At 38.5% G+C, this 13,056-nt stretch overlaps 1 protein-coding gene across 2 annotated transcripts in view; it reads right to left on the reverse strand.

Moving 5' to 3' along the window:
- Nucleotides 1–11,480, reverse strand: part of sik2b (salt-inducible kinase 2b) — a 51,254-nt gene extending 39,774 nt beyond the window's left edge. For both annotated transcript variants that reach the window (XM_017308329.2, XM_008425691.3), the window contains exons 1-2: nucleotides 10,929–11,480; nucleotides 5,148–5,264 (exon numbers count right to left, since the gene is read on the reverse strand). In XM_017308329.2, coding sequence (XP_017163818.2) covers nucleotides 5,148–5,264; nucleotides 10,929–11,066 — 255 coding nt within the window. In that variant the 5' untranslated portion in view covers nucleotides 11,067–11,480. The remainder of the gene's footprint in view (nucleotides 1–5,147; nucleotides 5,265–10,928) is intronic.
- Nucleotides 11,481–13,056: the final 1,576 nt, after the last annotated feature.

Genomic DNA, 13,056 nt, shown 5'->3' on the forward strand with positions numbered 1-13,056 from the left:
AATCATGTAAGAGAACGGAGGTGGACGGTTGGTGTTGCCGAGTGTGTCTGAATGGTACTTAAAACCTTTCAGTCCTGACATGGTGCTGGGTTGTGTAGGAGGAGGACTGATTTAGAAGCAGAAACACTCAGGAGATGAATAGAATTAAATCGGCAAGCGGAGAATCAGATGGAGATGGTGGGATGAATCAGACACTGCGAGCCAGACATTCACGCTAGAAATCCCACGCACTTTGTTTGAGATCATTTTTCCATCTGTTGCGCTGACCGATTCACAGATTTGGGAAATTAAAAAAAAACAACAAAAAAAAACGGTGGGGTTGTTCAGTAAACTTGTTTAGCCCCCCCTGTGACAAACAACTGATTGGTTATTTAAGCTTCACTGGTTAGACAAAGCGAGAGCCAGCACAGCGACTGAACTGGAACATGCTGTACAGTTTTCCACTGCCAGGGTGGAATCGTGTCAAAGCTCCAGGATTGTTACCAAAACTAAACAGTAAAAGAGAACTTTATTATGCGTGGAAGATAAAGATGTCAGACTGTTTATATTTAAACTACGGATAAAATATATTAAGAGGAAGACGACAGACAGATGGTGAAAGAGAAATGGTTGGAAGACGGGTAAATGTAGGGACAGATTAATAATGGATGGAGGAATAGATTGATGAACGGATGATGGAATGAATGTAAAGATAGAATTGATAAATGGTGAAAAACAATGGATGGATATATATTTTCTCCATTCTCTCATTTTTCTAACCTGGATATGACTTCAAATCCCAAACTGAATGCAAGTCCTGTCGTTTTCTTTTGATTTCAGATATCTCTCAATCATTTACCATAAGTAATTTTGCTTTTGTTGTGTTACCCACTTAATTTCTAAATTTACTAAATTATTTAAAATTACTAAAAATTCAGTTTCTTAATTTATTTAAATGCATGTGTAGGTCAAATGTCAGTCAACTAGTTTTTTGTGGTTTGTTAATTTGTCAAAGGCAACACCCATTAGTTTGCCTCAAAGTGAGGACACATTGACACATAACTGCTGTCTTTGACTGTAAAAGCCGATAAAAGCAGAAGTCCAAAAATGTTTGATACAAACATTTGATAGCTTGGTTTATGCGTTTAAAACAAAAACAAAACGCCTTTTCCATGAAAACCTCCAATAAGACGAGAAGCAACAAAAACAGGACATTTAATAAGCTTTGTGTGTTAGAAATATTTTGGTCCGTAGCAAAGGAAATAACTGTAATGTGAAAGGGGAAACTTGGAGTTAAACTATTTTTGGACCACATTAACATTAATTTTTGACTTCCCCTAATTACACTGTCACAAGCTAGAGTAGCAGTACATCCTGTGGTTAATCGAGTGCTTTATAAGCCTATACTCTATCTGTTCACACAGCAAATATTTAAATAAATGGTGTACTTTTTTATTAAAGCAGTCCATGTAATGGGTTTAACACTGGGTTTGATTTTGGGGAAAAGTACGTAGACTCCCGGATCTCTTATAGTCGTACTTAGTCGCCAAACCCATGGACCTGGAAAGCGCAACGTGGAACGCCCAGGAGAGTCCGAGGACAAGCGAGAAGAGAATGAAAGACAGAAAATAATGGCCGAACGAGGTCAAAGCAGAGGCCATTAACACATGAAAAAAAGAGAGGGGTCCACAGTTAATTTGTGTCTTTTGTGAGTCTTCATTAGATAGGCTTTCCTCGGGGCACTGGGGTCAGCCCGGGTTTTTGAGACGGGACGGGGACAAACTAATTGAGCTGAGCTGATTGGACGGATGGGGCCTGGTAAACCAAAAAAATAGAATAACGATACACACTAAAATAACACAATACAAAGCTAGAGCATTGTCACACGGTTGTGAGATGATAATGAACTTTTATTTACATTCTCTAAAAGAAAAGAGCAGGACCCGGCCATTTATGCAATGTGTTCTGGGGAAAGTGGGGGGTTATTGCAGGGAACTATTTTGTGACAAACACCAGACAATGGAGTGACAGTGGTGAGTAAATACGTCTTCTCCACCTCACAGAACATACAAGAAAAGTGTACAATCAAGTCTGTAATGGAAACTTAACAACTTTTGAAACTGTTATGAAAAATTTATTCTCTCAATTATTATGAAAAGATGCCAAACTAAAAACTGCACTGCTAATTACCTAATGGCTTTTAAATTAATTATTTTCCACCTTCAAATTGTCACAATGTTAACATGTTTACCCACAACAGTTTACATCTAAAAAAAAAAAAAAAAAAAAGCGCACAAGGTTTTAAGGTTGAAACGAAAAAATAGAGATGTGTCATAAAAAAACCATCTTTCCAGCTTTAGGTCAGTTTCAATTGCAAAAAAATATTTCTGTGTGTTTTAATGCAACACCTTAAACCCACATTGTGGACCTCCACCAGTCAGGGTCATTCACAATTTTCAGACGACCGAGGAACGTCCAGGCCATGATACTGTTTAGGAGCACCGTGTCCCAGGGATTAAATGTGTCTGGTGCAAAATGCCTACATCATCCCCACACAAAAAGAAAAAGGTATTGTGAAAATGCTTTCATAATCCACAGTTCAGTACCGACATTGCCTGTAAGGCAAGACCACAACTTCAGAAGAAATACAGGGTAAAAGACATTTTGGAGGCCTGTCCTTTGGTCTGATAAAACTATAGTTGATGTGGCTTAAGGACAACAAAGTCAATTATTTGGGGTGATTATCATAAAGCCCTAATCTGAATCTCAATGAAAATTAGTGGGTAGTGCTGAAAAGACATGTGCAAGCAAGGCTGCTTACAAACCTTACTCCACTCTGTCAGGAGGAACAGGCCACAATTTTACCAGAGTACTGCGAGAATTTTGTGGAAATATATTGGACAAAATATTGGACCCCAAGTCATACAGTTAAAAAGACAAATTCACTAATTCCACTGTTCAAAATGGGTTTTTTGTTTTTCTTTAAAAAATAAAAATAAATACAATAAAAATATCCCACTTGGCCTTTTTTTTTCAGGTTCCACGCTGTATCCAAAAATACTGGGAAGGTAACAACAGTATTCATATTAAACCAAATGTGAGAAATTCCTTCCAGCCTACTTGTAGTGACAACTCTCAGCCAGAAATGGCCCTGCTCCCATGTCTAACTTCATAGTTTACATAGTCCTACCAAATGATACTCATTTCAGAAGTCCCAGTAAATAAAAGGGTGGATCCCTGAGGAATGAATAAAGCCAAAATGTGACATTTCAGAAGATTTAATTCATATTATCTCGACCAACTAATGACATGCGTGTTTTGCCTTTGCTCACTCTCCAGCAAGACGCAAACAGCCCTGAGAGTCAGTCAGTCATTAACTATATTCTGTAACTATCCAGCAGTGGCAGGTTCTGCTGGGCAGCATCTGTTTGCTTATGTATTAGAACATGACCTGGATTGGTCATGCGCTTCAACACCCCGGGCTGCTTAAGTACCCAAAAAAAGAGAAGATCAACAAGAAGCAGTGGTAGATTCTGCTTCTCAAAGCTGACTTCTTTACTCTGTATTCCCTCCCACCCGTAACTAAAACACGCGTCATACTGAGTCTGTAACAAACGTTAAATATTACTCTGTGACCCCTGAGCTCTGACGGGCAGAGACAAGCGGGTTGCACAGAGGTAGACTTTGACTTTGCTTAGATCACACGAGCAATCAGACTTGAGACGCACGAACAATCAGACTTGAGACGCACGTGGACATTCGTCCACGGTAGCGTTAGAGATCTCCAGACTTTCTGCCATTAGGTTATGATCTGATAAGAGTTCATATTTACAGAACATGTAAAGTCTTTTTTAAAAGTCAACTTCTGCCTTGTCCAAATAAGATGTTCCTAATTAAATACATTTCAGCAGTGTTCTTTCAAACATAGGAATATCAAAAATGTTTAATCTCTCTCATTAAAAGCCTGATTTGGAGAAACTTGTCTTAGAACTAGGAGTGTTGGCTTATTACACCCATTTACTCATCCTTTTATGTCTTTTTCCACAATAATTCTTTTATGTCAAAACATATTCGGCCCAGTTTTGGATTTATTGCTTTCTTTTGCTACTAATCTGGAGATGTTGCTTTATAGAACAATAAAACTTTATTTGGTCACAACTGAGATCCCCCCCATCTTCTAAACTCAAATATAAAACTTTACAATCTATTCAAAGGAGGACTTCAGTAGAGACCTTGTGATACCCAGAGACAAAGAAGAGCCTTTATCTCCTCTCAGGGGGTGTTAGGTATTTGCTAATGAGCCATCGCAAGTCAAGTCATCTAGATATATCTTGTGGACCAAAGTCTTGCTTTTCATCTTCTTAATTTGAGATAATCATGCCACTCCCTTGAAGATAGCACATGGCAAAATACGAGCGTAATTACAAAAGATATGACAGAACAATAGTCCTTACCTGAGGGGAGGGTGGCTACGTGTCGAGGCTAAAAATAATTCAAACAATATCTGGCTATTTGTGTTCAATTTGACTTGCATAACATCCACAAAAATACAAGTAATTTAGAGGCAATTTAGCCTGTCCTAAAATATTCCTGCAAAACCAGGATTAGACATAAAGCAATGATGACAACCTTAAAGACTTGTGCAGATCAGTAATGGCCAAACATTTCTACTTCAGATGGCTAAAATAACACCAGAAGAGACTTGTTGCCGCCACAGATTGACAGTACATACATCTAGTTTATATTGTATTTATCTTTATTGCATCAAAAGGCATTAAAGTCCACAGTTTTGAAGAGGTGATCATATCCGACCAACCTTTTCAGAACAGCTCGTTTGCAGGTCAAATATGGCTTTTTATCAAATGCAACAAAACCAAAAACTCTCACCTTTTTTTTCTGTAAATGCATCAACCACCTTAACAAACAAACTTTCTTCTGAACTAAAAAAAAGACAGTAATGGTTTGGTCTGTAAACTTCTGCAAAGCTTTATAAATTAATATGAGCAGGAGTAGAAATACGGAAAACAATAAACAATTAAACAAATATCCTAAAAGTAACATTTAAAAAAATGCATAATGCATACATTATGGTGTGAGACAATAACGCCTAATAAAGATGATAGAAAACGATCCCTCTGTAGACTTCAGGTCTTGGTGCAGACACTAACCTGGTATAGCTTGATGATGTGGGGGTGGTCCAGCATTTTCATGATCTGAACTTCCCTGTAGATCTTCTCCAGGTTGACAGCATCCAGTTGGGTCTTGTCAATGATTTTAATGGCCACCTGCGGTGAGATCAAACATGAGCATCAAAACTGGAACTAAGAAGTCAGATTTTAGATGCACAATTGAAAGGATCTCATTTAGACCCCATCAGATATGATGGACCGTAAAACAAACGCATCCCCACAAGCTCTACTGTAGCCAGCAATTTGATATCTAGCAAGTAGAAAAAAACACTAGCAAAGTGCTCAAACTTTGCTGTTTTTCCCTTATATGTCAATTTGCTATTGTATTGAAAAAGAAAAACATTTAAAAATCATACTTTAATGCCAAGATATAATCAAATATGAAAGTACAGTTCAGTCTTGCATCTTACACGCACACAAAGTGCATGCTCCAAATGTAAACATCCCAAGCTTTCAATAACAGAGCGAGGGTAGGTAACGAGGCAATAATAACATCTTTCCTCCAAACTCTCTCATAAACACAAATTCATCAGAGTGACCTGAAGTGCTCCAAGCATTTGTGAGCCAAGGAGGTGAGGTAAACAACAGGAAACTCTGGGTCTCTGCCATCACACCACTGTTAGGTGAAGCTAAACAACTGAGATCAAAGTCAGCTGGGAAGTTTTAATGAGCAGTGAAAGTTTTTTACCTTTTTAAATAAAATTAAAAAAAAGAAAGGCAGGGGTTGAAAGTTAAAAAAATTAAAAGCAGAAAATTCTGTATTGTTTTTTAGAACGGTCAGCAATAAAGCCCAGTGTTTAAAAGATTTATCAAATTGTACAATACTGCACAGCAATCTGAAAAACTGCCAGAAGATTGTCTCCTGCCTGCTTATCAGAGAGCCGCTCGTTTTATCCTCCATCTTCATGCAAAGATTACCAGCAGCTTCACTCGTTCGTCTCTTCACATTACAAAGGAATGTGCAGGATAACTGCAGTGCGCTAGTCTATACCTGAAGCAAGCAACAGATCAACTGAGATGCATTTATGTCTTTACCTTGAACCACAACAGAAAATAGTAGCACTCCATTTTTTATTTTAATTTTTTTTACGTAGTGGTCATGTAAGCACAAACATGGAGTTCTATTTCCTTCTAGCCTGTTGTTGTAGTTTCACCAGCAGTTTTAAACTTCTTTTGGCAAGTTTGTAGCCAACTAGGAGGAGTCGAGGGAGAGTTTAATAGGTTTAACACTCCATTATCGAGTCCCTTGCCACAACACAAGCAGACATGCATCGTGGCATTAAATCCCATAAAGAAATCTAAATCTCGTAACAGCACTCCAGCTTCAAACTGAGACCTCTAAAACAGAGATAGATGGGATAAATAGTTTATTTAGCTCCAGGGGGGGGATTTAAATATAAAGTGGCTCATTAAATTAAAGAGCATGCATTCAATACAAGATATAATTGCAAAATTTAATAAAATAGAGTTAATAAATGACAGTTAAATGTAGAAGTGTAAACATGAAGAAAAAGATGATTGTGGTGGATGGTAAAAAGTGTTAAAGGAAAAAAGGATAACAGTTTGTGGTATCCAAGAAATTCTGATCTAACATGATGTTCTTACTTTATTCTTACTGTTTCCAAAGTGACATTTATTTATTGGTTATTTGTTATTTTATCACATATAATGGCTTTTGAAGGTGTGGTGAAACAATTAGACAATTTAACTGAAAACCAAATGATATTTGAGGAAAGGAGGGAAAGTTACACTATCCCCGATAGCTTAAATATGAAGACCTCTAAAGTCATGATTTCTTCAATCTTTTTCAGTCTTTGGTAAAAATTTAAATTATAGTGAATCCAACTAACCTGAAATAAAGTTCGGGTGTTCTAGTGGCTTTTTTCTGAACTTTGCTCATTTTCTTCCTGGAAATAAAGCCAAAATTTGCTGCCAGGCTAGGAAGGATCAACATAATCTCACTGAACAAGGAGGACAGGAAAAGGGAAAACAAATTCTCAACAAGATTATATCCACACACAGACCAGTCAGAAGTAAAGGTAGCCACCAATAATTGGAGAAAAACAGGGAACAACAGTTGCACATTAAAACCGGATATTTCCGCAAAACTGATGAAAAGACACAAGAAAAACTGTTCAGGGAAAATACCAACAGCAACGGCAACGCTGAAGGACCAAGTTCTAATCATGTTCGTCATTCCACTACGGCCTCCTATAGTCCACATATTTCTGTCCAAGCATTTGTCCAATACATTTGGTGAAAAAGTGACATTGCACAAGAATCTACACTTAAGAGTTTAAGTTGAACAGCTGAAATAATTTTCCTCATAAGTGAAAAAAAAAAAGAGGGAGCAAAAGTTTTCTTTCAACCCGCTGACAGGCAGGAGGCATCAACCAGTGGGTAAAGAGCAGCGAGCCATTAAAGCTGGAGAAAACTCTTTAAATGAACTTCAAACCATCGGAGCAAACTGTCAGAAAGTTTAATTTAATCTATATATTTTTAAAAGCTTGATACCATGATTCATAGGGGAAAAAGACCTGCTGAACGACAGCGTCACAAAAAGAGCCTTCTGCCACTTGTCCACCGTCGTCCACGATAGCGCCTAGTTCACTCCATCACGGATTTTAATGAGTTTGAACACCTGCCAAGCACCAGCTTTTTATCTGTGTGGCTGCAGCTCCTAACACACGGCAGCATAAAAGAAGACACCAGCTCCTATACGGAGGTAAAATACATGCAGCAACTCATCTCACTCAGCAAAAAGATCTCAGCCTGCTTCGTCTACAGAGCCTGAGGTTTCCAGGTCCAGCTTGTCATGCATATGGACTCCTGTCTACGTGTGGGAAGTGCTCCCAATCAATGCTCTGAGTTAAGCAGGTGGAGTGCTACAGCTACAGGTTTAACTTCCAGTGTATTATAACAAACTGTTCAACAATTAATATTAATCATTCAAGTAAAAAGCACAGGCAGGAATAAGCCAATTACAAGTTCAAGGTAAAACAAAATAAAAATGAAGGTATGTTTGAGCAAATTATTTTTGGGGGTAAATTGTTTTCAGTGAGATGGCAGAGAAAGTGTCAGATATCTGCCAAAGCTTTTTTTCGAATTAATGTTGATAGACAGGGCCACGTTGGAGTGGGTAAGACACCCACAAGCAGAAAACATATACACCAAAATGAGACAAATAGGTCAGATAAAAAAGTAGGTTACACACACAGGAGTTGCACCTACCTAGGGACGTGTAAACATGTGTGCACAAACATGCCAGATCTGCTGTTTCATGTACTGTTAAACTGTGGTTTACTGTACAACCCAGAACCAGGCAGACCGATGGCTCCTGGCATCGTCTCACGTCAGATAATGATGCATAAAAGTTTATTGCCAGCCTTTCTGGCCGTCTTTGTCTGAGCTAAACATCTGCAGCCGTTCTATATGCCAGCCAGCACTAAGTGATCTCCTCTACCAAATGGATGGCCTGTAAACAACCACTGTCAGTATTATAATGATGTAGCTAGCTAACCTGGCTAGACTAACGCTGAGCCACTTCACAGGCCTTAATAACCAGATTACCACAAAAAGCCTCACACAGGACATATCCTTGCCCTGTTATCCATTAAACCTTTGAAGGATCTAAACTGGGTGACGCAAATCTTTTATTTTCTTGTACACTATAATCGCTCACGTTCACCAACAAACAAGCTGCGCAGATCAAAGATAAATGTTTTTACAAATCTCCTGGAATATGGTCTAATCACGCCCACTCGTCTCACAGCAGAGGCTCTCCACGCACTCTGGGCACTGTTTACAGTAAAGTCCCTGTCTCTATCATTACAACAGAGAGTCATGGCACTCCATGGTACTGCTTGGGTAAGGCTTTTTCTGCAGATAGGGAATGAGCAGGCAGAAAGTTGCAAATTAGCTCAGACCAATCTCAAAAGTTTCCGATGTGCATTCAGTCTGTCGCAAAAGAACTCAAATTGGTGTGCATTTTATCACATTACAACTATAAACGTCAATGCATTTTATTTGGTACAACAACATTGAGTGTGAAAGGGGTGGGTAATATGGATTTAAAATATTATCACCATATGTTAATGTACCATTATAATATTGAAAAAGGTGACTGTATAAAAAACAACTATTTACAACTTCTTTTTAGGTAACTGTGAGTGTGACTGTGCAGTACTTAAATAGCCCCATAAACACAAATACTAATCATAAAAAACATACTGTTTGAAATAGGCTTCTTCAAGACACTTCAGTTACATAAATGGGAAATGTATCACAGTAAATGCATTTAATTATAATAGCAACTTTATTTATGCTAACATGGAGAAAATAGTAAAAACAAAAATTTAACTGTCAAGTTTTTGAGCACCTTTAATTGAAATTTATTGTAAAAACAACTCATCAAAATTTGCATTATTGTAAGAAATTGTTCATGATAAACAACCAGGTAAATTCCCAAAGGGTTAAAAAAAAACAATCAAGTTTTGAAGCTTGTCTAGCAAACCTCAGTCAAAAAATAATAATAATTTAGACTAACAAATAAAATTATACCAAGCATGTAGAAGGCAGGGGGCCCCGATCAGAAAAAAAATTAATAAGACTTAAGACAGGGACGCAAGAAAAAACTAGACCCAAGACAGAACAGAGGTTCAACTTCCAGCAGGATGAGACCCTAAACATAGTGGAACAGTGGAATGTTTTAAATTAAAGCATATACATGTGTTAGAATGGCCCAGTCAAAGTTTAAATCAAATTGAGCATCTGCAGTAATAAGTGATGTTCAAAGATGCTCTTGATAAAACTTGAATGAGCTGAATTTATTTTGCAAAGCAAATGGAGTAATAATTTCAGCTTAGATGTGCAAAGCTGGTAGAGACACACCCCAAAGGACCGTTTGCAGCAAAAAGTGGTTCCACAAAGTCAAAATTGAACGAGGGTGGAGTAAAATTGTATATCAATTTTTTTTTTAATTTGTAAAATAAGTTTGCAATCATGCATCTTCTCTGGTGAGCACAAAAAATTGTTGTGCTTGTAGCAAAAAAAAAAAGTGTAGAAGGTTTAAGTGTTATGAATATTTCTGAAGGGCACTGTACGCTGCACCGCTCTGCAGATTGGAGTGTTTGCAGAGCCAAACCCTTTCCAAACTATGAAGACCCCGAAGCCAGTGTCAGGGAGTTGCTGTCTGCAAGCAAGCCTGCAAAACTCTACGCTTTCCAATTAGAAAGACATAAGCAGAGGATCCACACAAAGCTCACTGCACTGCTGGGACAAGAAATAGCTAAATCACATCATTAGTTAGATTACATAATGGGACCACCAACCTACGGCTGCATCCCCCTTGATACAGAGCAAATTGGAAGTTTACACATGCTAGACTCTTTATGTTGCCCCACTGTGGCTTTGAGTGGGGTCATTATAACAAAACGAGAGCAGGTGTATGATGCCAAGAAGAGAAGAGTGTGTGCATGTTTACAGTTTGTATTTCCCAGCAGCAGTGGTGGTCAGACCTCTTCCTGGCACTGATATTCCTGAGGGGGGGATGAACGTGCAGACAGTCTCTGCTCCTCTACCTGCATGGTTCAAATGCACCAGCACTGTAAATCATGTGTCCACGGGCAGCTGCATGACCCGGGTCTGGATTAGCGCTGCAATGGTTGCTGGGGTGTCAACTAGTGCATAAAAGTTATATAACTCAGCAGAACAGCAGCCCAAGTTAGCTTTCCAGGCTAACAAGTTCACCCGTGAACTCACCTCGGTCTTGGTTATGCGGTGTCTGGCCAGCTTCACGACAGCGAAATTGCCTTTTCCTAAAGTGCGCTCGATGTCGTAGAAGCCCACTCGGACCGGACCCCGGAGCAGCGGTTTTTGGACACTGTCGGCCATGACCATGCTGTTCTAAATGGGACTGCTTGTGAAAGAGGTAGAGACGGGGGACTCAGACAGACTTGCTTGAGCAGCTAGAGATAAAGACGAAAGGAAAACAAACCGCCCGCCGCCGCCGCCGCTTCTATCGCCGCCCGAAGCGTGTCCATTAAAAATAGACAAAGTTGATTTCTGTGTCGCCCCTACCGGCTTAAAAAAAAAACGCCAATGTGGCGCTGACTCTCCTTCATACGCGGCGAGCCATTCGCTGAACCACAGGGCTTTCACGCCACGTTCCCCGGGTACAATAGAGCGATAATATTTCAGGTTGAGGTGCCTCTATCAGCTAGAGCACACGAGTTGACTCGCTAAGAGGCATCATATTCTCGAGTTGACGTACATTGACGTCAAAGCCATGGGGGTATTTGTACAGGGGGCGGGGCCACAGAGCGGCTCCACACTTCAGTGCCAATTGGTTGTCAAGACAACCAGACCCACCTCTTACGTCAGCCGGTAAAATTGCTATTCTGAAATCTGTTTGCTCGCCTGCCCTTCTTGATTGCACGCATAGGTAACTTTGAAGTTCGGCCCTGCATGTGCTTAGCTAGCACTGCGGCTAAAAATACTTTAGGAAAATATTCGACATCACTTCCTTTTACTTGTTCAGAGCAATTACTCAGCAAAACTAAATGGGAAATAAATGAACAAGCATATTTGTGCAAAGCAGCATTTTTGGTTACATGGATGCATCACAAAGCATGCATGCTTTATTTTAAACAATGCTTTTATAAAAGCATTTATTAAAGGGAGGTATTTGATCAAAGAAGACACTTTGTTCACCTACATCACAGCGACATCTTTTGGCAAAAGCATGCAACTGACACGGTCTCTCAAGAGACCTTAATTGTACAGTATAAAGCGGCTGCAGTGACAGAGAAAAAGCTGTCAATATAACAATATAAATGATATAAATGCTCCTTATAATATACTATTGATCTGACTATATATATATATATATATATATATATATATATATATATATATATATATATATATATATATATATATGTGTGTGTGTGTGTGTGTGTGTGTGTGTGTGTGTGTGTTAATAAGTTAAAATGAGTTCAATAATTTCCAATTGCATTATTTAGCATTTTTATATTTTCTCTCTTTCTACCAAAAATGACAGATGGTCTCAAACAGCCCCTTTTCTGAAGGACAATTATTTTGTTCAGAGAGACTTCATAATTAACTTTGTGTGTTACTTTGTTTTTTTATTTGGGTATTTAAATGTCTTTCAGTTTCAGTGTTAAATGGTCATAGAATTTAACGTTTTTTGATTTCTACGAATGTGTTCTCTCATTATTATCCCACTACTATAATATTACTTGAAAATGGTCTCAAAACAACAACATTACTGTTTGTCACAATAACTTCTAGGAAAACATTTTTTTTGTGTGTGTAGTCACATTCATCTTTTGTTAGCCTGAGTAAACACAAAACGCAGTTTCTGAAATTGCAAATAATAGGCCATGAATTATGTAAATTACTGTGATAGAATTTTGCCCATGTTTTATTACAAAATTACTTAAATTCAGCAATAAAACTGATTTCTGAACATAAATTCTCCATAGCATGCCACATTTCAATCAGACTTAAGTTTATAATGTAACCAGGCCACTCCAACGCCTTCATTTTGTAAACCATATTTAGTGGAATGCTCAATTTCCCTTGTGGCTCAAAGCTTTTGAAATGGCCACGTAATATCTCCAACACGGATATTTATGATTTTTGTCATCAGCTGTTAAATTTCTTGAAACCAGACATATTTAATTTCTGGATTCTAACTGTGTCTAGAATCCATCCATCCATCCATCCATCCATCCATCCATCCATCCATCCATCCATCCATCCATCCATCCTTCCATCCATCCATCCATCCATCCATCCATCCATCCATCCATCCATCCATCCATCCATCCATCCATCCATCCATCCATCCATCCATCCATCCATC

Source organism: Poecilia reticulata, chromosome 13, assembly GCF_904066995.2.
Source record: "Poecilia reticulata chromosome 13, P_reticulata-male-v2, whole genome shotgun sequence".
NCBI classification, from domain to species: Eukaryota; Metazoa; Chordata; class Actinopteri; order Cyprinodontiformes; family Poeciliidae; genus Poecilia; species Poecilia reticulata.